The sequence below is a fragment of the Brassica napus genome, chromosome A5 (genome assembly GCF_020379485.1).
Source record: "Brassica napus cultivar Da-Ae chromosome A5, Da-Ae, whole genome shotgun sequence".
NCBI classification, from domain to species: domain Eukaryota; kingdom Viridiplantae; phylum Streptophyta; class Magnoliopsida; order Brassicales; family Brassicaceae; genus Brassica; species Brassica napus.
The window spans coordinates 2,019,006-2,045,798 of NC_063438.1; the positions used below are offsets into that span (position 1 = coordinate 2,019,006).

Sequence of the window (26,793 nt, forward strand, 5' to 3'; positions counted from 1 at the left end):
CTCAAATTTCCAGCTGCAATAAATATACAGGGAGATGTAATTCTCATGTGATAATCTTTTCATTTCTTCACATATGTGGTGGTAGTTCGTGTAGTTAACATGGGATGTGCCAAAATAATTATTTTGTTTGAGTTATTTCTTATTACCATCCTAGCCCTAAATAATGCATCATAAAGGCATGAGTAAAAAATATTAAATTCTTTTGTTTATGTTATTAGTTTTTTTTTTCTTGAACACAGTGTTTATGTTATTAGTTAATTTACAATATTTACCCTAAATATTAGCATTCCAATCACGACCAAGAGAAAAGCTGCAATGCCACTCAATTTAATTCACATGCTATCATTCTCATAATTGAGATTTCACATGCACTTCTATACTTATATGTCGTTATGTACACATATATGGATGTTTGGAGTTGAATAAATAGTATGTACAGTAGTTTCATCGGTCCAAAAATAAAATGAATTTGATATGTGGATAATGTAATAGATACTTGTTTACGACGGATTAGACGACGCTGTAAATTGTTATTTTTTAATTATACTAGGGGCGGAGTCCCCGCGCAAGCGCGGGGTTGTTGATAATTAGATGTGTTATAATACTTTTAAAATGTTGTAGGAAATGTTGTGGAGGATATCGTCAATGCAGGATTGATGGTTTGTAATTCCAATGGTGATGCTATCTTTTGGGGCAGTTCGTATTTGGTGATAGTATCTTCTGCATTAGAGGCTGGAGCACTTGCACGAATTTCTGTAGCACAACTATTATATTTTAGAGGTTTTGCTTGGATAGTATTTAACGTGATCGTCTTAGCTTGGTAAAATTGATAAATGATCATAACTTCTTTTACAATATAGTTGTTGTGGTCCAGAATATGAAGTGGTGGGCCATATAAAATTGCTTTGCTTGTTTTACAAAATCGTCAAGTAGAAAAAATCATATATCAGATGCATTGGCAAAAGGACCACCAAAATATATTTTTTTGGTTTAGGATAACACAATTTTATGCAATATTTAGTTGGGCCATATAGGTTTAACGTTGAAATAAATAAAATCTAAGTCCATTATTTTTTTCAGAAATTGGGCCATGTTTTGTGTTGAAATAGAAAAGCTTTGTTCTCTTCGAGCTTGAGACGACCGTCTGAGAAGGCCCCTTCCTGTTGCAAAATTTGATTTGCCTGGTTAGGAATTTTGAATTGAGGTAAGGAATTATTCGGGAATCTCATGGTATTCTTCTAAACCTGCAATAAGGAAAGTCAACTGGGGGCTAAATGTTTGAGACAATGCTTATTGTATATAGTTTTGTTGAACAGAGAAGTGAAGGTCGTGTGACATATCTGTTGTTTGTGGCAAGCCATTGAAAACTTCACTGTAGACGATATTAGCGATGGTGTTTGCCAAGCTACCATATCTTTAGTCCTTTTGGTGTTGTAATGTCTAAAATATTTAGTCCTTTTGGTGTGGTCACTCTTGAGAGTGCCACATATAATTGACCATGGCTAAAAACAGGCTTTGGCAAGTACAGAGCAACCTTAGCCAATGTTTGGCTTTACTTTTGTTTAAACAGGTTTTTACCTTTCTTTTTAATTGCAAAGAGAAGCTTTAAAATCCAAGGCTTTGTTTGCTGCCAAAGAAACAATAATCAATTACAAACAAAAAGTCTAATCTCAGATGACACAAATGACAGATTCATAGCTTTTGCTTCAAACTGAAACCAAAAGGAAAAACAACAGAGTAAAAGCTGTTTGTATTGCAGAGACAGAAAAAGACAAACAAATGACCGTAACACAAAGGTTAACATTTCTACTTAACCTCAACTCTTATATATGTCATCTGTTAAACCAAATCACGAGCTTCTTATATCTCATCTTTTAAACCAAATCATGAGCTTCTTATATCTCTCCTCTCAATGGGTTACATCTCTCAACGATTGTATCATCTTGTTGGCTACCACCACCTGCTGAATCCAAGCTCAAATTTCTTTGTGTCTTTCTCTGTGATCACAATCGTCATCAATATAGCAGGCTCTTTCCTGCTGACAGTCAACAAATCAAAAATGCTTTAGAGAATGCGCTTAAAGAGAGACTATAACCTAGAGTTTTTTTAAAAGAGAAAAATAACCAACACTTGCGTACAACTAAATCTTGGATATGTTGTTCGAACAGAAATGTGACTCTTTTAAAGCAAAACACAACACCTTTCATCAATGATGATGGCTTCTTTAATGCAACTTAAGGGGAGGTTTTCAGTACCCATTGCTTTAGAAAAACACTGTTTCTCCTTGATCAATCGAGCCATTGCTCAAAAAGGATATTCTCTCTTCCTACAATAAAACCATTTACAGCACCTAAGTGAATTAATATGTACAAAATAAATTCTACTTGATTCCAATTCAGTTTTATGAGTTTCGTGTTAACACACCTTGAATCAAGGTCCTTGATCAATGCTGGTTCCGGCACAGCTAGTTTCTGCTCTTGGCTTTTTACCTTCATTTGTTTCCCTAAAGAAAACCTAAACGGAGTTTGATCAAACTATGCATGGTATCACCATCTGTTAACAATAAGAAAATAATATTTAGAAGAAATTCGCAACCTTACACAAAGGCAAATATGCGTAACCAACCCAAAAATTGAAACAAACCTGTGCGTAAAGAGTAATCATCACCTTATGGGTCAAGATTCCAATACAGCCACATCAGTCTCTTTGAGACTATAGGAGGTCCTGTAATACTAAAACATTCCCTCAAATTTCAAGCTACATATCTTACTTTATGCAGCATGGCAAACAGATACAGTTAGACGATTTAAATCATTGGGGCTATTCGAAAACAAAATTAAGATAAAAAATAAAATAAGATGCTTCGTGTTACAATACCTTCTCATCAAGGATAAGTAGAGTGATTCTATGAATTCACCATGTTCTTCATACTTTCCGAGTCCCAAAAACGGAGAAGCCGAGCGATAACGAACTGCGACGATCGACCGAGGCGAAGAGCGTCGAAGGCATTGCGCAACAGCAGCATCTGAAGACAGTTACGAAGATTCTTTGTACGCTTGATAAAGGAGATTAACTGGGAGCGTTTAGGAAGGTGGGGGAGAGGAAGAGAATCGACAAAGGGTCTGAGACGGCGCTTAGGGTTAGGGAGGATGAGTGATTTTCAGAGACACGGGATCGATAAAGGGATATAACCTGAACCGTCTCTTATCATATTAACATATTGGGCTATGTAATGGTTTAAATGGGCTGGGCAGCTAACTTAATTTTTTTTTTCAAGACGAGTCCTTGATGATATGGCAATTTAATTGGCTAGGAATATTTGTGACCATATGGCAGTGTTTAGAGAACTCCAATTTAGTCTCTTTTATATAGTAGGATAGCACGATCGAGAAGTGTGATTTGTGAAGCGAGTCGACGAACCGAGTCACAACACGCGACCTCGCATCACATTTCTTTTATATCACAAATCAAAGTCTTTGTTGTTAGTTTGTTATCTATTGTAGTTTAGTTTAACTGAACTTGGTATCATAACTCTGTTTCATCTTCAAAAACAGTTGTCTTCCTATTGATGTTGAAGGATTCTTGTGTCAGCCATTTTAGGACATTTGACTTTACTTGCTTATAACCATCCTTTTCTATACATGGTGTGGCAGTAAGTTTTTTTTTCTGTATATGTGTAAGTGTAACACGTAACAGTATTTTCTGTAACTTCCATTTGTATGACTTTGAAAAAGTTAGGAACGCTCTAGCACCATACTGTAATATGCTCATGATCAGAAAACTTGTGGTCCTCTTCCCATAAATTCCGCGGACCAACAAGTTCAATCTGTTTGTCGTGTAATCATATTTTACGTACTTTATAGTTTTCTTTTCATTCTGTAAAATTTACTTAATTTTAACATTGTCCAAAATGTCGATAGAAAATGAAATATAATATCGAATATTGGTGTAGATGTCATTGTGATTAACATAGCTTAACACGCATCCAATAGTAGCATTTATTTAAAGAATGTCTTACCAATATTTACTATTATCTATTAGAATTAGTTTGGCTTATTTCAATCAAGAGGTTGGAGATTAGTTATAAAGACAGTGGAAATTTCCTGATCATTTAAAAAAAATTATACATCTAACAAAACCAATAATTGCCAGCTAATAGCGAAATTAAAATAACAAAACTATATGGAGAAAAGAGACGTAAGATATTGAATCGGTCCCCTAACAAAGCCCACCTAATGACTAATTTTTCACTATAAAACAATCTTCTCCATGCAGAAACACAATCAATCACTTCTTCTTCTTCATATTCTTCAAACGTTAAACAGTTCTCCAACATTTTCTTTCATTAATAATTTGGAGAACAAAGCCTTAGCATCCGGTGAAATTTATCCGGTGAAACAATGGCGACTCCGGCATGGAGTCAGGCCAGAGGTCAATGGGTAGTTGCCATGTTGGCATTACTCGTTGGCTCGGCAATAGCTACCGAACCTTACTATTATAGTTCTCCTCCACCACCCTATGAATATAAATCTCCACCGCCTCCGGTTAAATCTCCTCCACCTCCTTATGAATACAAATCTCCTCCCCCTCCGGTTAAGTCTCCTCCACCACCGTATTACTATCATTCACCGCCGCCGCCGGTGAAATCCCCTCCCCCTCCTTATGTATACCACTCTCCTCCTCCTCCAGTGAAGTCTCCTCCACCACCTTATTATTACCACTCTCCACCACCACCCGTGAAATCTCCTCCCCCTCCTTATGTATATCACTCTCCTCCACCTCCGATTAAGTCTCCACCACCACCGTACTACTATCACTCACCACCACCACCGGTGAAATCGCCTCCTCCTCCTTACTATTATCATTCTCCACCACCACCGGTTAAATCTCCACCACCACCATATTACTACCATTCTCCACCACCACCGGTTAAATCTCCACCACCTCCATACTACTACCACTCTCCACCTCCTCCGGTCAAGTCTCCACCGCCACCATACTACTACCACTCTCCACCTCCTCCGGTCAAGTCTCCACCACCACCGTACTACTATCACTCTCCGCCTCCTCCGGTCAAGTCTCCTCCACCACCGTACTACTATCACTCTCCACCTCCTCCGGTCAAGTCTCCTCCACCACCATACTACTACCACTCTCCCCCTCCTCCGGTGAAGTCTCCACCACCACCGTATTACTACCACTCTCCTCCTCCTCCGGTTAAATCTCCACCACCACCATACTACTATCACTCTCCACCACCACCGGTCAAATCCCCACCACCACCATATTATTACCATTCTCCACCACCACCGGTAAAGTCACCACCTCCACCATATTATTACCATTCTCCTCCTCCTCCGGTAAAATCACCACCTCCACCATATTATTATCACTCTCCTCCTCCTCCAGTGAAATCACCACCTCCACCTTACTATTACTCATCCCCACCACCACCAAAATCTTACCCTCCACCATACCACTACTCATCTCCTCCACCACCACCAAAGTCGTACTCGCCACCATACTACTACTCATCACCACCACCTCCTGTGTCGTACCCTCATCCTCACCCACACCCACACCCACATCCACTTGTCTTCAAAGTTGTAGGTAAAGTGTATTGTTACAGATGTTATGACTGGACTTACCCCAAAAAGTCCCACGATAAGAAGCATCTCAAAGGTACTTAAGTTTTCCACGTGTTCAATAATTAATGTCTTAATCTTAACAGGTTTATTAATTATTTAGACAGAATTGTTATCTTGATGATTATAGGATGATTACAGGCTTAAAGGATTTAAAAAACTAGCATATATGTATTGTAAAGTGGTAGTTGCATACTTGCATTGCATGTAGTCTATATTATTTATTAGTGGAGAAACGCAAACGATAAAGTCAAGAAAAAGACAAGAATCTGTTATTGACTTATACAATCCAATGAGATCGAACAAGCAAAATCAATTTAGTAGATACCCAACTAAAAGGACATAAACTGATATTTAAAATTTAAATAATTTGATTTTTTTTTGTCATATAGGTGCTGTTGTAGAAGTGACTTGTAAGGCCGGTGACAAGATAGTGAAGGCATACGGAAAGACCAAAATCAACGGTAAATATGCAATCACCGTTAAGGGATACAACTACCGTAAATACGGTGGCGAAGTTTGCACGGCCAAGCTTCACGCGCCGCCTAAAGGCTCACCGTGTAACATTCCTACAAGCTACCATATGGGTAACAAAGGTGCAAAGCTTCATGTGAAATCAAAGACAAAGTACGAGGTTGTGCTCTATGCCAAGTCCTTTGCTTATGCACCTAAGAAACCTTACGGAGAATGCCACAAACCAGCTCCTTACCATCCTCCTTACTACTACAAATCGCCACCACCACCATCTCCGGTTTACTACTACAAGTCACCACCACCACCGGCTCCAACCTATGTCTACAAATCTCCACCACCACCAACTCCGACTTACGTCTACAAGTCGCCGCCTCCTCCAACCCCAACATATGTCTACAAATCGCCTCCTCCTCCTACCCCAACATACGTATACAAGTCTCCTCCACCACCAACTCCAACTTACGTATACAAATCACCACCACCGCCGACTCCAACTTACGTCTACAAGTCGCCTCCTCCACCTACGCCAACCTATGTCTATAAATCTCCACCGCCACCAACCCCGACTTATGTTTACAAGTCACCACCACCTCCGACTCCGACATACATTTACAAGTCTCCACCACCTCCTACTCCGACTTATGTCTACAAGTCACCACCTCCACCAACCCCTACATATGTCTATAAGTCACCACCTCCACCCACTCCGACCTACGTCTACAAGTCACCACCACCTCCAACTCACACTCCTACACCATACTACTACCATTCTCCACCACCACCAGTAAAATCCCCTCCACCTCCTTATTACTACCACTCACCACCACCACCGGTTAAATCTCCACCACCACCATACTACTATCATTCACCACCTCCTCTGGTGAAGTCTCCTCCACCACCATACTATTACCATTCACCACCACCTCCAGTAAAATCTCCTCCCCCCCATACTACTATCACTCCCCACCTCCTCCAGTGAAGTCTCCTCCGCCACCTTACTATTATCACTCCCCACCTCCTCCAGTAAAATCACCACCACCACCATATTATTACCACTCTCCACCTCCTCCCGTGAAATCCCCCCCACCTCCATACTACTACCACTCACCACCCCCTCCGGTAAAATCACCCCCACCACCATATTACTATCACTCCCCACCTCCACCAGTGAAATCCCCACCACCACCGTACTACTACCATTCTCCACCCCCACCGGTAAAATCTCCGCCACCACCATACTATTACCACTCCCCACCTCCTCCGGTGAAATCTCTACCACCACCGTACTATTACCATTCACCACCTCCTCCGGTGAAATCTCCTCCTCCACCATACTACTATCACTCACCTCCTCCACCAGTAAAATCTCCTCCGCCACCGTACTATTACCACTCTCCACCTCCTCCAGTGAAGTCACCTCCACCTCCTTATTACTACCACTCACCTCCTCCTCCGGTGAAATCCCCACCACCACCATATTATTACCACTCACCACCCCCACCCGTCAAATCTCCTCCACCTCCATATTATTACCACTCACCACCTCCTCCGGTGAAATCTCCACCACCACCATATTATTACCACTCACCTCCTCCTCCGGTGAAATCTCCACCACCACCATATTACTACCATTCACCTCCCCCTCCAGTCAAATCTCCACCACCACCATATTACTACCATTCACCTCCCCCTCCAGTGAAATCCCCACCACCACCATATTACTACCATTCACCACCTCCTCCAGTGAAATCTCCACCACCACCATACTACTACAACTCTCCACCACCACCAGTAAAATCTCCCCCACCTCCCGTCTACATCTACGCTTCTCCCCCACCTCCTACCCATTACTAGGCTCGTCAAATTCAACCAAGTTTCCCCATTATTCAAGTAAGTCCCAAGGCTCCAATATTCTAAGTATGCTCCATATCCGTTTCAATATGACTTTATTCTAAAATCTCAGTTTCTTCTTCACAGGTTTTCTTTTAAAAAATCAAATAAAGGAAGGGTCAAAGTCAAAGATGAGAAGAAGTGAACCAAATAAGGATCGTTGCATGGAAACCAGGAACAAGACATCTCTAACAATGATCCACATCACTTCCTCTTCTTCAATTTCGCTCATCTTCCACTTGTGCATCATCTTCGTGTCTTCATCAAGTCAAATTGTTTCCAAGACCCCTTTAGATCGTATCATACACTTATTTGTTCCGTTTTTGTTGTTAAGTCGGGTTTCGTAATTTATTTGTTGTGCATACATTTTCTATACATATATGTTTTTCATTAATGTAATGAGAGAGTGGTTAGCAAATAAAAAATGCTCAGTTTCTTCTTTCTTAAGCTTGCTTGATTTAATGATATTTTTCTATTTTTGAAACATAGTTCGGAAGACAAAAGTTAAAAGACATTCTTCTGAGCTGGGCAGAAAGTTATCGTTGCTTCAAACGCTGGAAAGTGGAAGTAACATCTTTGCAATCTTATTGGCTCATTAATTAATTTTGTTATATAGTTAGTAAGAGAATCACTTTCGTTCAACTAATTTCGACCTGTTTTTGTCTATATTGATAATTGAGAAACAAACACCGGATTAACAATTTAAGTCTGATGAAAATTTCAAAAGTTCATTTCAATAAAACTAAATACAAAATTTTGAAATGAGTTGATATCAAATATTAGTGGTTGTAATTTGGGCTTTGGGATAGCAATAGCTTATTTGAGGCCCATTGAGTAAACGTATTTGCGTTCGTGTTTTTTTTGTCACCGTCATTTTTTGGTGTGGGAACATGTTTTTATTTACATACTAATCCAATATTATATCCTATAATTATAATTTTTTAAAAATATATCAAAATTTGGATCCAGTCCAAACTTTCTCAAAATAGTTAAAAATAAAGAAAATGAGGAAATTACCTAAAATAATAAAATTTATATTTTGTGATATTTTAATATATATAAGCATATATAAATTCGCATTAGATACTATAATATTTAAAATCTAGTTATTCAAATTTAGAAATTTTGGATATCCTATTTTTCAAATTCAGATTTTAAATCCAATAACATATCTCAAATATTTTAAACACAGTTATATTAATTTTGCTCTTGATATCAACAGTAATGAAATTATGGACATGGTTTAACTTATTAAATAGCTTGATCCTAGACAAAATGTCATCACTGTTTCTTACAAAAAAAAAATAAGCATAACCTTTGATTATTCAAAACATGTATTAGCTAACGAAATGTAATGAAGTTTCGAGAAAGAAAGAAAAACTTTATTTTAATACATGAAATTTCACTTAAAAAAACGTGCACAGACAAAAGTAATAATTGTGTTAATCTCAAATTAAACAACAACGAAAATGAAGAAGAAACAGCTGTGAATGTGATTATAGCCCTTGATATTCTCCGTGTTGTCTTATTATTATTTTACTTTTCCAAATCAGTATTTACTTTTTTTTTTCTTCTAATTTATTTATATTGAATTTTCCTCCCTGCCGAAAATTCAGAGAGAATCAAAAGTGCTAAAAAAAAAAAAAGCTAAAAAACGCAGGAAGGAGGAGGAAGAGAAGATACCATCTCTCCACCTTCAGAAAGCGATAGAGATAGAGAGGCCACAACGCGTTGATTCTTCTTCGTCTTCGTCTTCTCCGTGCCTCGCAGATCCGCGATCCGATCCTTGTCCACGATTACATTTCTCTACGAACGTACGTACGATCCAGCTGTTTTTCGATTTCGTTAGATCTGTGTTTTCCCTTTTTTGAATTTGCGAAAGATCTGTGGAAGCTGTGCATTTCCGAATGTCAATCTTCGTGTAAACTGATCGATTCTGATTTGAATTGAGGCTATGTAGTATCCCGGATTATCGATTTTGAATAGTTGTTCTAATCATTTGATTGCCAGGTGGCGTTTTTTTTCGCTTCCTTTGATTAATGTTTAGGTTTGAATCTAAGCAATCGATCATTTTTGCTCATTGATTCGTAGTTATCTCTTACGGCTGTGGTGTTATTTATTGGATTCATCTTCTTATCAACATCCTTTTTTGTATATTCATTGTGAATTGAACTTTTGTTTTACATTTTTGCTACGTCTTGTTTGAAACAAAGGTTTGATCATTCAAGTTTTTCAACAAACTTGGTAGAGGGTGTTTAACGCATTATTGTTTGTTCCTGGAGCACGTATACGAAGATGAAGAAAGTCTTCGGGCAAACTGTCAGAGACCTGTAAGAATACTAATGCCTGGAATTTTGAATTGATCTTCCCAAGGCCAATCCTTGGTGTGGTTTGTTCTTTTTTTTTTCATTAATCTATGTTCTGTTTCTTTTTTTTTAGCAAGAGAGAGGTCAACAAGAAAGTTCTTAAAGTCCCTGGAATAGAACAGAAGGTATAAAGGATACTCGCTTCTTCTCTGTTTTTGTCTTAATTGAAATTCTTCTGTAACTGCGATTTTAGGTGCTGTTTTCTGATCTTTTTGGTTGTGTAGATCAGTTTCTTTCTTTATTTTTCCTACAAGTTAAAAACTGTAAATAGATAAGCTTATCTCTGTAGCATTCTTCATCTAGCGAGTATATAAAATTTAAAGCGAGATGTATAACATAGTTTCTAACCTATCCTTTTTCCTCTTCAGGTTCTAGATGCTACTAGCAATGAGCCATGGGGTCCTCATGGATCTCTTCTTGCTGATCTTGCGCAAGCTTCAAGAAATTAGTAACTTAAACCACCTTCCATGTGTTCTATTTTGCTGTAGTTATGATATTACAGTGTTGACAGAAATGTTGATTCTCTTGCAGCCATGAATACCAACTGATAATGGGGGTCATATGGAAACGTCTTAGCGACACTGGAAAGAACTGGCGGCACGTCTATAAGGTAAAGAATATAATTGCCTTGCCCTTGTTGTCTAGTTTCTTGTTTATATTGTTGTAGCGGTGAATGAAGCGATTTGCTGTTGGTTTACCTCTTCTATCCACTTCAGGCTTTGACAGTTTTGGAATACATGGTAGGCCATGGTTCAGAACGTGTTATAGAAGAGATTAGAGAGCGTGCATATCAAATCTCGGTATATCTCAGTATTCAGCATTGAAATCTTTTTGTGCTATATCTCAGTAGTTGACTATCTGACATCCATTTTCCATTTGGTAGACACTGTCCAATTTTCAGTATATTGATTCCGGTGGTAGAGACCAAGGAAGCAATGTTAGGAAGAAATCACAGAGCCTGGTGGCGTTGGTTAATGACAAAGAAAGAATCGCTGAGGTCAGAGAGAAGGCTGCTGCTAACAGAGATAAGTAAGTATCTTGTATTTTTTATCTTTTTCGAATTGCTGGAGCTTCCTCTCTGTGTTGGTCTTGCGGGGCACTTGTTTATTTTCTGGTTGCTGGTGGCCTTACAACTGTTATTATGTCTCCTAGTAGTCTATCAATTTATGGAATTTAAAAGTCTTATTAATTTCTCACTTTGAATGTTTTTAGTTCATAGAGATTGAAAATTATATGTCTTTGGGTTCAATAAAATATGTTTTATGAGCCGAACTTATCAACCTGACATTATTTTTACAACAGGTATCGGAGCTCAGCGCCAGGTGGGATGTATAAGCCTTCAGGAGGATATGGGGACAGATATGATTACGGATCCCGGGATGACGAGCGAAGTAGTTATGGGAGAGAAAGAGAATATGGTTACAGGGATGATGATAGAAACAGTCGTGATGGAGATCGCCATTCCAGAGACTCTGAAGACCGGTATGGGAGAGATGGTAATAGGGAAGATGATTACAGGGGAAGGAGCAGAAGTGTTGATAACTTCCCACAGGGATCACGGGGTAGGAGTTCAGATAGGGAACGGACGTTTGAGGATGATGGCCATTCTTCATCACGGTATGTTGATAAGTTTAAGCTTGCCTTTAGACGTAGGGAATTATTTTGAGATTCAATCAACACAATTTAGTAACTTAGCAGTCCTTGATGTCAAAAAGCATGTTTCCAGCATCTTTTTAATCTAGTTCCATATATACATAAGACATTCTTCTTTATCGTGTAGGGGTAGTAATGCTCGAGCTGATGACAATTCTCAGGATGGGAGGTAATTTCTGATGTATTTTATGCTGAAGTTTGAGCCTTTTTCTTATTGTATTAAGTTCTCTGTATTTATGTCAACTCATATCACATTCCTTCGGGATTCTATATATGATAGAGGGTCGCTCCAGAGAAAGTTTTCAGAGCAAAATATTGGTGCTCCACCTAGTTATGAAGAAGCTGTCAGTGAATCACGGAGCCCTGTATATAGTGAAAGGTGCCAGTTCTCTGCCATGTAGATTCAGAGCTACCTTGGTTTTATTTGTTCTGATGAATCTTCTTATTCCAGGGATGGTGGAGAAACCCCACAAGTTGCTGCTCCTGGAGCTGCTTCTCCTCTTGCACCACAAGCTGCTTCTCCTCCTGCCCCACAAGCTGCTGCTTCTCCTCCGCCCCCACAAGTTGCTGCCCCAGGGGCTGCTTCTCCTCCTGCTGGAAGCAACACAGACAATAACTCTGCTGGTTTTGTTACTGAATCTTCTCCGCAGAAATTTGAGGCTTTTGATGAATTTGATCCACGCGGTGGGTTTACAGGTACAGAGTTCTCGACGTTTGCGGTTCTTCAATTTCTAGTTTGTTAGATCTTTTGAATTTCCTTAGCTTCTTTGCCTTTTAAACTCCTCTGCTCGATAGAGATTAATTTTTTATTGTTAGTTTGGTTTGTTATGTACATTAGCCACTCTACTTGTTCTAAGGGTGAACGCTGTGTTTCTTTTCTTTTCCAGCTGCCCCTCCAGAATATGCATCTGCAGACGGTGTTTCAGCTCCTCCGACAGTGGCTTCTACATCTGCTCCTCCCACCTCAAACAGTGTCGAGATGGACTTACTTGACTCCCTTGCAGACGTATTTTCATCAAATGCATTGGCCATTGTACCTGCTGATTCTGCATCTGTTGAAACCCACGAACAATCAAATGCTCCATCGTTTTCTACATCTCAGGTATTGACACAAGCTTAAGCAGTTGTACTCGGAGATGCCTCTTGTAGAGGATGGATTTAATCATCCCGCAAGGCCCAAAGAATAGAAGGCCTGGCCCAGACCAAGGAAAGCGATGGCTCGAATAATCGGCTTAATTCGGTTGGTTACTCGGCTTGTCTCTACAGTATCTCGAGTCGAGCGACGCCGACCAAGAGGCATCCGGCTCAGCGACCGCTCGGATGGATGCGGGCCTCTCGGCCCAATAAGGAAGGCCCACGAAGACGACTTAAGCTAGGTCAAGAACGACACATCAGAGGACTATATAAGGGGAAGGAAGAGAAACGAGAAGGGGATCCGAAATCATCTGACTAACACTTGGCGGCTAGATTAGGGTTTTCACCTTTGCTTCATCTTGCCGTTATTTGTACTTTTCCGGTAGCTCTTCGAGTTGCCGGCTTCTCTTCTGTCGCATTCTCTTTACATCTCTTGTAACCGATTGAACGTCTCCTCCGACCATAATAAAACGTCTTCGTTAAACCCACATCCTTTTATTACCGTTTTCCGATCAAACAGTTGGCGCCCACCGTGGGGCATTTTTAGCAAAGTAACGTTAGTACTATGGTTGTCAGCAACGACAGTTCTTCGTCTGGCGAGGAGCGCGAAGCCCTCGAGGTGATGCCGGCTCCCGAGGTAACACCTACGCCTACACCAGTAACTCCGCTACCCCCTCCTGCGTCCATGGAAACCATCCTGGCACGCCTCGCCCTGCAAGAAGCGGCGCAGAAGGCGGCGGTCGACCAAATCACAGCGATAGCAAAAATACTCGCCCCTATCGCTGCAAACGCCGAAGCTTCAACGGCGCAGTACCGTCGACACCTGTTCGCCACTGAACGAACCACCAACATAGCACCTGCGCGGGATAACAATTACCAGAGCGTCGGTAACAGCAACCAGAGCGCCGGTAACGACATCAACGCAGACACCGCAAGCGAGCTAGCCGCGTTGAAACAGTCGGTCCTCGACATCAACTCAAAGATCCACCAGGTGACGACCTCGGCGCCCCAAATCGAGCACGTACTCGCGGAATCTCTTCGCACACCCTTCACGCAAAGGGTCACCGGCGTACGGCTCCAGAAGATGGAGAAACTTCGTCTTCCAACCTTCAAGGGTCTCTCCGACCCTTCTACTCATGTTACGTCCTTCAACATAGCGATGCGACGCGCAAATCTGACCGACGAAGACAAAGACGCCGGCTTTTGCCAACTCTTTGTCGAAACCCTAGAGGGACCGGCCCTTACTTGGTTCACAGGCCTCAGAGAAAACTCCGTCGATTGTTTCCACGACCTCTCGACGGCCTTCCTGAAGAATTATATCATGTTCACCAACCAAGAAACGACCGTGTCCGACCTGTGGAACCTCACTCATACCAGCGGCCAAAGCCTCCGCGACTTCATGGAAAAGTTCAAGGCTATCGTCTCGAAAGTTGATATTCCTGATCCTATCGCTGTCGAGTCTCTGATGAATACCTTGCACGTTGACTCCACATTCCGTCAGGATCTCTACCGATACCCGACGAAATCTGTGTCTGACGCCATCGCTCGCTCAAACAACTTCATCCGCATGGAAGAAGACACAAGAGCAAAGTTTGCAAAAGAAGCAGCAGCGAAACAGCGACCCGCCCGAACAAACGACACCCGCCCTGAGCCCCGCCAGCACTCCTCCGGTGGAAACACCACTCAGAAGCGAGGCTACGTTAGCTCGGTCGACGACGAGGAATCGCCAAAGACAGCAGCCGTCACGCGAGAGAAAGCCTGGAACCACTGGGATCGAGACTCCGCCTCGAAGCAAACAAAGTCGTCCGAACCAGCGAGTTCAAACTCTGAGGAGCCAAAGAAATGGTGCCTCTACCACAAAAGGGATTCCCATGATACGAAAGAGTGCAAAGTCCTCATCGGGCAATTTTTCGACGGAATTACCAACGGGACAATTCAAATGCCCACCTCTCCAACGACACCGAAAAACACCAAAAGTTGGAGTAAGAACAAGGAGAAGAAGGCACAGAAGTCTCAGCAGAACACGGCCCCTAGCGAGGAAAGAGCGAGCCCTGAGCGCACTACTGTCAACAACGTCGGCCCCGCCAACGACTCATCAGAAGACGAACATCCGCGTCGCCGGCGACGAGTGGAAGTCATACTCTCTCGCCCTTGTGACTCTTCTGACGACGACTCCTCGACAATGCAATCAGATTTACGCGACAAACTGAACAGCAAAGTCGAGCAATCTCTCACTTCCCCGACAACAGATAAAGACCTGCGCGCACTATTGAAGCGAAAGAGCGCTACAAACGAACACGTGGGAAGCGCCGACCTCCGCACAACCATCTCAAAATTTAGCGCCAGGAGAATAGGTGAAGACGGCGACCTTCGCGACCAGCTCAATTCAAAGGCCGATGACCTGCGAATCCAACTAAACCGTTCGAAGAAGTCCGATCTGCGACGACGTCTCGAGTCAAAAAAGAAAAAGCCCGCGGAAGCTCCTCAGTTCGAGAACACAACCGACGATTTAAGGAAGCAACTCGAATCATTGCGAGCTACCCGCACGCCAAACATTAGCGTCATAATGGGAGGATCGCCTCCTTGCGGCGATTCAGTTCGAGCCGTCAAAGACTATAAGCGACAAGCCACCACTTCCAAGAAGTGGCCACTTCCAGTCGAAAATGATCACCAGATCACTTTTTCGGCACTAGATACCAAGGGTATCCACATGCCGCACAACGACCCCCTCCTCGTCGATCTCGACATCGGAGAGTGCCTAGTCGCGAAAGTACTTATCGATACAGGCAGCTCAGTCGATCTCATCTTCCGCGACACACTCGATAAAATGGGAGTCGATTTAAGAGATATGAAGCCTTCCTCTCGCACACTCACCGGCTTCAACGGAGCCTCGGAGCAAATGATCGGAACAATTCGTCTCCCAGTATACGCAGGTGGTATAACCCGTACCGTCAAGTTCTCCGTCATCCGAGCCAAAGCACCATACAATGCCATCCTCGGAACACCATGGTTGCATTCCATGAAAGCCGTTCCCTCGACGTACCATCAATGCGTCAAGTTTCCCGGCAAAGACGGAAAAACACAGACGATACGGGGAGATCAACAAGCCGCGAGAGAACTGCTGATTGCAACTGTAAAGATGCAGCAACAGGCTTCCCTCGTCAACTCCGTCAGCAAACCACTCCACAAGATATACCCCCAGAAAGAGGAAGTTCGAGAAGTCGCAATTGATGAATCCGACCCAACAAAAATCATCCGAGTGGGCGTATACCTGTCCGACGACTTATGTTCAAAGATCATCTCTTTCATCAAAGACAACGCTTCAACGTTCGCCTGGAAGACCTCCGACATGAAGGGGATCGACCCCGCAGTTACATCCCATGAACTGCACGTCGACCCCACGTTCAAACCCATCCGACAGAAGCGACGCAAACTCGGTCCGGAAAGATCTAAAGCAGTGAACGACGAAGTCGACAGGCTCCTCGACGCGGGTTTTATTACAGAAGTCCGATACCCCGAGTGGTTAGCCAACCCGGTCGTCGTCAAGAAGAAGAACGGCAAATGGCGCATATGCGTCGATTTCACGGACCTCAACAAGGCGTGCCCAAAGGATAGTTACCCACTCCCTCACATCGATCGTCTCGTCGAGTCAACCGCTGGCAACGAACTCTTAACCTTCATGGACGCTTTCTCAGGCTACAACCAGATCCTGATGCATCCCGACGATCGCGAGAAGACGGCATTCATCACCGACAGAGGGACCTATTGCTACAAGGTGATGCCCTTCGGGCTAAAGAACGCCGGTGCGACCTACCAGCGACTCGTTAATCGAATGTTCGCTGACCAACTTGGCAATACCATGGAAGTGTATATCGACGATATGCTAGTCAAATCACTCAAGGCCGACGACCACCTCAATAACTTGCGCGACTGCTTCAAGATCTTGAACGACTATGGGATGAAGCTCAACCCGGCCAAATGTACCTTCGGTGTCACTTCCGGAGAATTCCTCGGCTACATCGTTACTCAGCGAGGAATAGAAGCCAACCCCAAGCAGATCTCAGCGATTCTCGACCTTCCAAGCCCGAAAAACAGCCGCGAAGTGCAGCGACTAACGGGACGCATCGCAGCTCTCAACAGGTTCATCTCGCGATCGACCGACAAGTGTCTTCCCTTCTACGAGCTACTAAGGGGAAACAAAAGGTTCCTCTGGGATGAAAAATGCGAGGAGGCGTTCAATCAACTCAAGCATTATCTCACGACCCCACCCGTTCTATCAAAGCCAGAAGCCGGCGACACACTGTCTCTCTACATCGCCGTTACATCCTCCGCCGTCAGCAGCGTATTAATTCGAGAAGACAGGGGAGAACAAAAACCAATCTTTTACACAAGTAAAAGAATGACGGAGCCCGAGACGAGATATCCAACACTAGAAAAAATGGCCCTGGCCGTCGTCACCTCGGCAAGAAAATTGCGACCCTACTTCCAGTCGCACACGATCGAAGTACTGTCCAACCAACCACTCAGAACGGTTCTGCAGAATACCAACCAATCGGGACGGTTGACCAAATGGGCGATGGAGCTAAGCGAACATGATATCGTTTACAAAAATCGAACAGCAGCAAAGTCACAAGTCCTTGCCGACTTCTTGATCGAATTGACGCCAGAACTGGAACAAGACCTCATCCTACCAAACGTAAACTGGATCCTCCACGTCGACGGGTCATCCACGAGTAAAGGATCAGGAGCAGGAGTGCAATTGCAATCACCAACAGGAGAACTAATCCGGCAGTCGTTCAGCTTCGGCTTCGCGGCATCAAACAACGAAGCTGAGTACGAATCCCTCATCGCGGGGCTCCGTCTCGCCAAGGCGGTGAAAGCAAAGCGAATCAGCGCTTACTGCGATTCTCAACTCGTCGTAAGCCAGTACCTCGGTGATTACGACGTCCGCAACGACAGGATGGACGCCTACCTCAAACTCGTCCAAGACCTCACGCGAGACTTCGAGTTCTTCGAACTCACGAAGGTTCCTCGCGGAGAAAATGTTTGTGCCGACGCCCTCGCCGCTCTGGGAAGCAAGTTACACGACCAGGTCAAAAGGACAATCCCGATCCATAAAATCGAGAAACCGAGCATCGATACGAAGGCAGAACAGGCCGCGATTATAGCAGCGATCAACGACGCGATGGACATTGACGAAGTAGAATCCCCCTCGCCAGATGATCACTCAACAGATTGGCGCAAGGAACTCATCGATTACCTCGCGGAGGGTTTACTGCCCGTCGAAAAATGGGATGCCCGGCGACTGAAAAGACGCAGCACGCACTACGTCGTCCTAGACGGAGAACTACACCGATGGACTGCATCAAAGGTACTACTCAAATGTATCGCCGGCGACGAGACGAGACTCGTCATGGCCGAGACACACGAAGGAGCAGCAGGCAACCACTCGGGCGGGCGAGCTCTCGCACTAAAAGTTAAAAACCTCGGATTCTACTGGCCAACCATGAATGCCGATTGCGAGACATACGCGCGCAAGTGCGATAAGTGCCAGCGCCACGCCAAAACCATACACAGCCCAACGGAGTTTCTCCACACCTTGACTGCTCCATATCCATTTATGAGATGGGGAATGGACATCATTGGTCCAATGCCGGCATCTCGACAAAAGAAGTTCATCCTGGTCCTCACTGACTACTTCACCAAATGGGTTGAAGCCGAAGCCTATGCCAGCATAACCGACAAGGAGGTACAACACTTCGTCTGGAAGAACATAATCTGCCGACACGGGCTCCCATACGAGATAATCACGGACAATGGTTCGCAATTCATCTCGCATCACTTCAAGGGCTTCTGCGACAGATGGCGCATACGACTCAACATGTCGACGCCGAGAAACCCGCAAAGTAATGGTCAAGCCGAATCGACGAACAAGACCATCATCGACGGTCTGAAGAAACGACTCGACTTAAAGAAAGGATGCTGGGCAGACGAACTAGATGGTGTCCTGTGGTCCCATAGAACCACTCCTCGCGGAGCGACGAAAACTACGCCCTTCTCAATGGCCTACGGCATCGAGGCGATGGCTCCCGCAGAAGTGAACGTGACGAGCCTACGCCGGTCGCGAATGCCACAGAACGCTGAAATCAACCGCGACATGCTCCTAGATGCACTCGACGATATCGAGGAAAAGCGCGACCAAGCGCTACTCCGCATCCAGAATTACCAGCATCAAATCGAGAGCTATTACAACAAAAAGGTCAAGTCGCGCCCTCTCGAAATGGGCAACCTCGTCTTAAGAAAGGTCTTCGAAAACACTAAGGAGTGGAAGGCCGGCAAGCTCGGAGCCAACTGGGAGGGACCATACAAGATAGTCGAAGTCATCAAGCCAGGAGTATACCGCCTCGAGACTTCGACAGGCGAAGCAGTACCGAGAGCCTGGAACTCCAAACATCTCCGCCTTTTCCACCCTTAGCCTGGAAACACAAACCCGAGTGAATGCGCCACAAAGGCCACTTTCACTCGCAATCTACTAATCGAGTAAAAGCGCCATAAAGGCCGCTTTTACCCAAAAAAAAAAAAAAAAAAAAAAAAAAAAAAAAAATCGAGTGAATGCGCCACAAAGGCCACTTTCACTCGCAATCTAAGAACTACGAATGGCTTGATTCCCGCAAAGGGATACGTAGGCAGCCCAAAGAAAAAGGGTCCAGCCGAAATAAAAAAAAAATATAAAAACCCTCCCCGAGGAATCGATCTCCGAAGCAGACGATCACTTAAGCGATGCCTACTCGAGCACGCCCCGGCTCCTCGAACAAACGTATCGGCACTCGCATCCCACGATTGAATACGTCCTGATCAGACATGTATTCACGGGATCGACCGCGTTGCGACCTAAACCAACACGGCCGAGACAATGACTCCGATTCATCCTATAATTAACTAAGTAAGGTCTGGCCAACCAAACGCTTGAAAATTACATTGGGATCGACTCGGAACCGTCAAAGTCGAAAACTCTTAATTAACAATTTAAACTCAAAATGGCAAACGGTCGCGACTCAAAGAGGTCAATCGAGACAAAGTCATAACAAGTTTAAAATTATAATGATTCGACATCTCGAACAACATTTACACCGAACAAGCAGAGTCACTTCAAATCTTGAGAAGTCACGATTTTGATAGACAAATCTAAAGTAAATCAGTCCAAATCACCAAAAGAGTTCGAGATAGCGAGAAAACAGCAAAACAAAAGCCTCGAGGGCAAAGGTTCAAAAAAAAACTACAACAATGAGTCATATAAGACTCAAAAGAAAACAACATACAAGAGACGCTAATCCTCTCGGTCGCTCTCACGATCGTTGAGGGCAGAAAGCTCCGAAGCCCTGACACTCGACTCGCGAGCAACCTCCTCATTACCTCGACGAGACCCTTCAGCCGAAGTATCCGAGAGCACGAGGACAGGACCACCGTCTTCAGCAGCATTGGTCCCCCGATTAGGCGTCTCCCCCTCAAACGCAGCCGAAGAACCCTCTACAAAAGGCGTCGGCTCGTCGCGGCGCCCGTCGATTGGATCAGAGGGCGGAGTAACAAGATTTGCTGCGGTCTCTGGGTCGATCAGACCGGCATTGGACCCGTAGGGATCAAGACTCGCCAAAATACGAGCATCCACAAACTGGGAATCCAATATAAGAGGAGAAAGCGTGAGATCCACCTCGGGTATCTCACCAACCTTGAGCTCCTCGGCCTCCTGCTCGTATTTTTTCTCTTGCTCCGCGAAAAGATCGATCGTGGCTTGCAGGATGTCGCTCCCAGCCCTCTTCAAGGCTTCGAGGCATTTTCTGGTCCCAAAAGCTTGGCTATGAAGCAACCGAGCCTTGTCGTAAAGGCTTCGACGTTCCTCTCGGGAGCGAATCCTGGCGAAGCGACGGTTAGCCTTTGCAGACATCTCGGCCTCAACCCTTCCTCGTTCCTTTGTCACTTCCAAGATCCTGGAATCTCTAAGGCGCTTCATCTCTCTTTCATGAGATGCAGCGAGCGAAGCTTTCTCGCCCTCGAGCTCAGCGTTCTTCTGCTCGAGTTCATGGATAATCCCGCGAGATGCCACCAAGTCGGCCTTGAGTTCGTCCCTTCGAGCCATCGCACGAGTGACCATCCCGTTGAGCCTCTCGACGTTAGCCTTTGATGTACTCAGCTGACGAGCAGAAGCTTCCTCCTTCTCCGCGTGTTCCTTCTTGGCCAGCTCAAGTTCAGTCGAGACTCCTTTCAGGGCAGTGTCGTACTTATCAATCACGACGTTCATCGCGCCGTCTCCCTAGACGAACAAGAAGATGAAAATCATAAGAGAAAGAGAAAGAGACAACAAGTAATGCAACAAGAAGGGGAAGAGGTCGAAGTGTTTACCAGCAGCTTTGCCCTCGCAGCCTCCTCGTATTCATCCCCGAAGATGAGGTCCCTCACGGCAGGAAGGGATTTTGCCCTCCCTCTAAGCTGACGAAGAAGCTCCCCGCACTTCTCGGGAACGTACGCCAGAGGGGCCGGCCCTTCGTAGTGGAAAGAGACCTTATCCGGAAAGTTAATCCCGGGAGCCCTCCTTAAGATAGCAGAGCCGCGAGGAGACGTGCCGGTCTGAACGGCCCCCGCCCCAGTGATAGCCGGAGTCTCCTCGCTAGGAAGCGTCAGAACAGGAGATCGCACGTCATCGTCGATCTCGTCGTTGTGCCTTCTCACCAAAAGCGGCGACTCACCACTATCTTCGTCGGAACCATCCGGGATGGCGGCGTTAAGGGAAGCCTCAGATCCATCTGCTTCCCTCGCATCATCTCGCTCTCTCGAGACTTCGGCCTCAGAAACCTCCTCTTCAGGCCGAGTTTCTTCGTCTTCCTCCTCAGTACCAGTCGGCTCCTCGGGGCCCTCCGATTGAGCCTCAACAGACCTCTTGGTCTTCTTCCTCTTCTTCTTCTTCTTCTGAAGATCACCGGAAGGGGGGACGCCGCTCGCCTCCTCGGCGTTCTCCTCGGCTCCCGAGACACCCCTCTTCCTCTTCCTACTTTTCTTCGCACTCGCAGCACCGGAAGGAGGAACCTCGCTAGCGCGAGGGACAGCCGTCGAGGGCCCGCCCCCGCTAGTCAGTCCTAGTTGAACGGCAAGCATCGCGCTCAAGTCTGGAAGAGTTCCCATTCTCTTTGCCTCGTTGACTTGTTTCTGGATATCTCTCGGAAAAATTTCCAGCCTCTTCGCGCGAATAGGAAGAACTGTTGGAAGATCTGACCTCCACCCTCCTGAAAACACAAGGCAGAGAGGTTAGCACGCGACAAGCAAGCCATACGGCCAAAAAAAATATATATACAAGAAACGGCGAGAGAACGCACTTCGAGCAATCCGATCTTTAAGCTCGTAGGTCTTCTCGACGGTGATCTCAGACCAACGGTAGATTCTAAGCAAAGCGACGGCTTGAACGCTCTTCAAGAAATCTTCGGGATAGACGGGAGACGTAGGATGGCCAACTGCGAACAAAAGAAAAGGAGAATCTCATTAGGAACAACAAAGTCAGACGTAGTTCGCGACAAGGTACTCTACCACAGGATCGATTCCAAAGAACCCGATAGTCCTCCTGAGGAGGCTCCTCGAAAGCCGAGACGTCGGATTTAAGAAAGAAGTAAGAGCGCTGCCAATTCTGCGTCTTGTTCGGATGACCGGCGCATACATTACAGTTTGGTCGCATTTTCACCGAGTAGGTTCCGTCCTTCATATCGGTTATCGAGGTCATCTCCTCGAAAGATCTGACGCTCATCGGCATATCGATCTGCTCCGCTAAAATCGATAAGGTGACGGCCAGTCGCAACGAGCCGTTCAACAGTTGGCTAATCGCGATGTCTCGCCGCCTAGCGTACGCAGTGATCAGTCGCGGGATCGGGAACCAACAGCGAGTGTCCTCCTGGAAGTAAGACTCGTATACCGTCTGATATCCGATCGGAGGAGACCAAGGTCTCTGCTCTTTCGTGGGGATAAGGAAAGTTACGCCCGTAGCGCCCTTGGATCGAAGAACCTTCTTCACGCTCCTCGGGGTAGATTTAGTCTCTTCTACACCCTCCCAGTCTTGACCAGCCACGAAGGCAGGGCGAAGCAAGTTGGGTAGAAGCCTCGGAAGCTCCTCGAAAATCCCGTCAGGATAGAAGGTCGTTGGGACTAACTCAGCTTCGGGATCGTCATTCTCAGGAGGATCGCCCTCCATAGGGCGAGCTCTCAAAGTAACCGAGTCGACAGGCGTCGCCCCGCTCTGCCCGTCTCTCGCGCAATCCGTCGCGTCGCTAACAGCGACGTTCTCATTCCCTTCCCTCGCAAGCCTCGTAGCATCTGCGACCAGAAGCCTTTGGGAACGAGATAAATTGGCGGTGTCCATCATCGCCGCATGGTGGGCAGATTCCAGATCCCCGAGACGACCTCCGTCGGGATTCCTTGCCGGCGTCGATGTCGCCGCGACCGATTTCCCTTTTTGTCGCCTCGATAATCTCGGAACCGATGACATAGTGGAGATCGCGTCGAATGAAGGTTACAACACTTAGAGAGATAAAGGAAGGAGAGAGAAAGTACCTTTGATCGCGGAGGAAACTTGAAGAAATGAAAGGGGATCCACGTATTTATAAGGAGAAGAGAGGGAGGAGTTCGAGGCATCATCATTAGGTCTATTCGGGCCTAAATGGGCCTCGAAATTCCCCCTAAATACCCAGCGGACCCTCGCGGCGTTTCAACTCCCCGAGACACTCGTGAAGGGAAAAAGAGGAAAGGTTCGAGGTGTCATTATTAAACCTAAATGGGCCTAAACGGGCCTCGAATTTCCCCCAAAAAACCCCATCGACTCCCGCGACTTTCCGGCTTCTTATCTTAATTAACCAAACGGTTATCCTAAGATCGATTAAACCGGTGAATTAGCCGGGATTTGCCGATCAAAATCTGGGAGCCTGAGACTCAACGACCCCGAGAGAAGGCACTACCGCAGCCTTCCCGCGACTCGTCAACCCATCGTTTCAAACTCCCGACAGGACTACTATTCTTTCGAACCTTCGAGTTCCAGAATCCATCATGAGCTTGTCGACTCTCCGCTCACCGATGGACTGGGGGGACTTACTGTAGAGGATGGATTTAATCATCCCGCAAGGCCCAAAGAATAGAAGGCCTGGCCCAGACCAAGGAAAGCGATGGCTCGAATAATCGGCTTAATTCGGTTGGTTACTCGGCTTGTCTCTACAGTATCTCGAGTCGAGCGACGCCGACCAAGAGGCATCCGGCTCAGCGACCGCTCGGATGGATGCGGGCCTCTCGGCCCAATAAGGAAGGCCCACGAAGACGACTTAAGCTAGGTCAAGAACGACACATCAGAGGACTATATAAGGGGAAGGAAGAGAAACGAGAAGGGGATCCGAAATCATCTGACTAACACTTGGCGGCTAGATTAGGGTTTTCACCTTTGCTTCATCTTGCCGTTATTTGTACTTTTCCGGTAGCTCTTCGAGTTGCCGGCTTCTCTTCTGTCGCATTCTCTTTACATCTCTTGTAACCGATTGAACGTCTCCTCCGACCATAATAAAACGTCTTCGTTAAACCCACATCCTTTTATTACCGTTTTCCGATCAAACACCTCTTTTTTCTTTTTAACATTGTTGACTAAAATCTTCTCCCATGTACAGCCCTTCGATGACCCATTTGGTGAGTCTCCTTTCAAAGCCTTCACTTCTACGGACACCGACTCAAACCCGCAGCAAAGCTTTGGAGCTCCTTTCCAGCCAACACCACCAGCCTTCACCTCGGAGGCCTCACATACGGATACTGCTGCTCATAACTTTGGCTTTGAGGATTCATTTTCTGCTGTTGCCAATCCTGAAACTGCTGCTCAGAATGTGCAACCTCCATCAAACTCACCAAGTTTTCCTCAAGAGCAGTTTACAAGTGATATTGATATTCTTGCCGGCATTCTCCCACCATCTGGTCCTCCAGCTTCACTCCCACAACAATCGGGTGCCCCAGCACCAACATCTCAGTTTCCTCCCAGTGGAAACAACATGTACGAGGGATATCACCCTCAGCCTGTAACGACAGCTCCAAACATGCCTGGACAAACTCCATTTGGACAAGCTGTACAACCATATAACATGGTTCCTCCTCATTCACAAAATATGACTGGAGCCACGCCGTATCACAGTGGAGGCTTCATGCACCAGCCTGGCTCAGCTAATTACAATCCTGGAGCAGTAACTTCATCGAGCTCCCAGACTCCTTACTCTAACCCCAGTGGACCAGCTGGTCAGTTCGTGGCACACCAAGGTCATGGAATGCCGCCTTCCCATGGTCCGCAAAGAACTCAATCCGGACCTGTTACTATGCAAGGGAACAACAATTTCATGGGAGACATGTTTTCACAACCTGCGCGAACAAACTCCTTGTCGTCATCTTCATCTCAACCGGATCTCACACCTTTAACAGGAGCGATTGAGGTTGTTCCTCAGCCTCAGAAAAAGTTTGAGCCAAAATCATCAATCTGGGCAGACACGTTGAGCAGGGGGCTTGTTAACTTCAACATATCTGGACGTAAGATAGATCTCCGCCACAACGAAATTCCTCCAGTTTTTGAGCAAACGCAAACTTTCTAACATCTTCTTTTTCCTTTTATGTGCAGCTAAAACAAATCCATTGGCAGACATAGGAGTTGACTTTGAGGCTATCAACAGGAGGGAGAAACGGCTAGAGAAACCGACAAACGCACCAGCAGCAACAACATCGACTATCAACATGGGTAAAGCAATGGGATCCGGCACTGGCTTAGGGCGTGCTGGTGCAAATTCTATGAGACCTCCACCAAATCCAATGGTAGGCGCTGGCATGCCAATGGGCGGCGTGGGGATGGGTGTTGGTGGATATGGAGGTATGAACCAAAACCAACCTATGGGTATGGGAATGGGACCAGGCATGAACATGAACCAAAACCAACCCATGGGTATGGGAATGGGACCAGGGATGAACATGGGAGGAGGATATGGCCAAGGCTATCAGATGCAACCACAAAACCAAGGGATGGTCCCTGGTCAGATCATGCCAGGCAACAACAACAACAACTATAATCCGATGATGGGTCAAGGCGGTTACAATCCTCAACAACAACAATATGGTGGTGGGTACCGGTAAGACCAAAAAGCCAAACATAACCACACTAGACTCCACTTTTAAAATCAAGAACCTTACATGAGATATTAGTTGGATTGGCCAGCCGGTTCACGGAAGTACTCCAGGTTACTCGGATTGTTCTACAATGTTCTTTTGCCTTGATCTTCTTCACTCATCATTCTCTTTCTCCTTTTTTTTCTTAGTATGAACGTAATTTGAGAGGGCTTTGTTGTGAAACTTGTACCGGTGAGATAGTGGCAAACCTCCCTCGGGTCTGCCCTTTTTGTTATTTGCATATAAAATTCTTATTACATTTTTTTTTTGCTTTTCACGTATTGAATATTTGTAATCCATGCACGGGACAAATAAAATATTTTCTCTGTTTTTTTCATTATTACATGTTTATTGACAGTATTCTTTTTCCAATTAGATTTCGGTTTACGCTTTTATCCGAATTTATCTTTTAAACCACAACCAAA

At 45.2% G+C, this 26,793-nt stretch overlaps 2 protein-coding genes and 1 long non-coding RNA gene across 4 annotated transcripts; 2 read left to right on the plus strand and 1 right to left on the minus strand.

Moving 5' to 3' along the window:
• Positions 1 to 1,604: 1,604 nt before the first annotated feature.
• LOC125609238 lies at positions 1,605 to 3,268 on the minus strand. 2 transcript variants are annotated; one of them, XR_007339643.1, is made up of 5 exons: positions 2,878 to 3,268; positions 2,644 to 2,724; positions 2,425 to 2,553; positions 2,201 to 2,326; positions 1,605 to 2,035 (listed from the first exon to the last, which is right to left on the minus strand). It is a non-coding gene; the product is annotated as an uncharacterized LOC125609238 (long non-coding RNA). The 2 variants fall into 2 exon arrangements; XR_007339644.1 differs by having other exon boundaries at positions 1,605 to 2,038; positions 2,878 to 3,245.
• A 990-nt stretch (positions 3,269 to 4,258) lies between these two features.
• Positions 4,259 to 8,451, plus strand: LOC106421142 (extensin-2). The gene is made up of 3 exons (XM_013861985.3): positions 4,259 to 5,682; positions 6,038 to 8,009; positions 8,097 to 8,451. The coding sequence occupies exons 1-2, from the start codon at positions 4,401 to 4,403 to the stop codon at positions 7,096 to 7,098; spliced, it is 2,343 nt and encodes a 780-aa protein (XP_013717439.2). The 5' UTR covers positions 4,259 to 4,400; the 3' UTR covers positions 7,099 to 8,009; positions 8,097 to 8,451.
• Positions 8,452 to 9,598: 1,147 nt separating this feature from the next.
• LOC106421119 (clathrin interactor EPSIN 2) lies at positions 9,599 to 26,728 on the plus strand. Its single transcript, XM_013861963.3, has 14 exons — positions 9,599 to 9,823; positions 10,223 to 10,339; positions 10,449 to 10,500; positions 10,744 to 10,823; positions 10,907 to 10,985; positions 11,092 to 11,175; positions 11,259 to 11,404; positions 11,678 to 11,992; positions 12,156 to 12,197; positions 12,309 to 12,407; positions 12,480 to 12,724; positions 12,916 to 13,130; positions 24,844 to 25,741; positions 25,830 to 26,728. The coding sequence occupies exons 2-14, from the start codon at positions 10,305 to 10,307 to the stop codon at positions 26,333 to 26,335; spliced, it is 2,796 nt and encodes a 931-aa protein (XP_013717417.2). The 5' UTR covers positions 9,599 to 9,823; positions 10,223 to 10,304; the 3' UTR covers positions 26,336 to 26,728.
• The last annotated feature ends 65 nt before the right edge of the window (positions 26,729 to 26,793 follow it).

Coding starts and splice junctions, on each gene's coding strand:
- LOC106421142 (XM_013861985.3), top strand. CDS start 4,401: ATGGCGACTCCGGCATGGAGTCAGGCCAGAGGTCAATGGGTAGTTGCC. Junction 5,683..6,037: donor CGATAAGAAGCATCTCAAAG/GTACTTAAGTTT, acceptor TTTGTCATATAG/GTGCTGTTGTAGAAGTGACT.
- LOC106421119 (XM_013861963.3), top strand. CDS start 10,305: ATGAAGAAAGTCTTCGGGCAAACTGTCAGAGACCT. Junction 11,176..11,258: donor AGCGTGCATATCAAATCTCG/GTATATCTCAGT, acceptor TCCATTTGGTAG/ACACTGTCCAATTTTCAGTA. Junction 12,725..12,915: donor TCCACGCGGTGGGTTTACAG/GTACAGAGTTCT, acceptor TTTCTTTTCCAG/CTGCCCCTCCAGAATATGCA.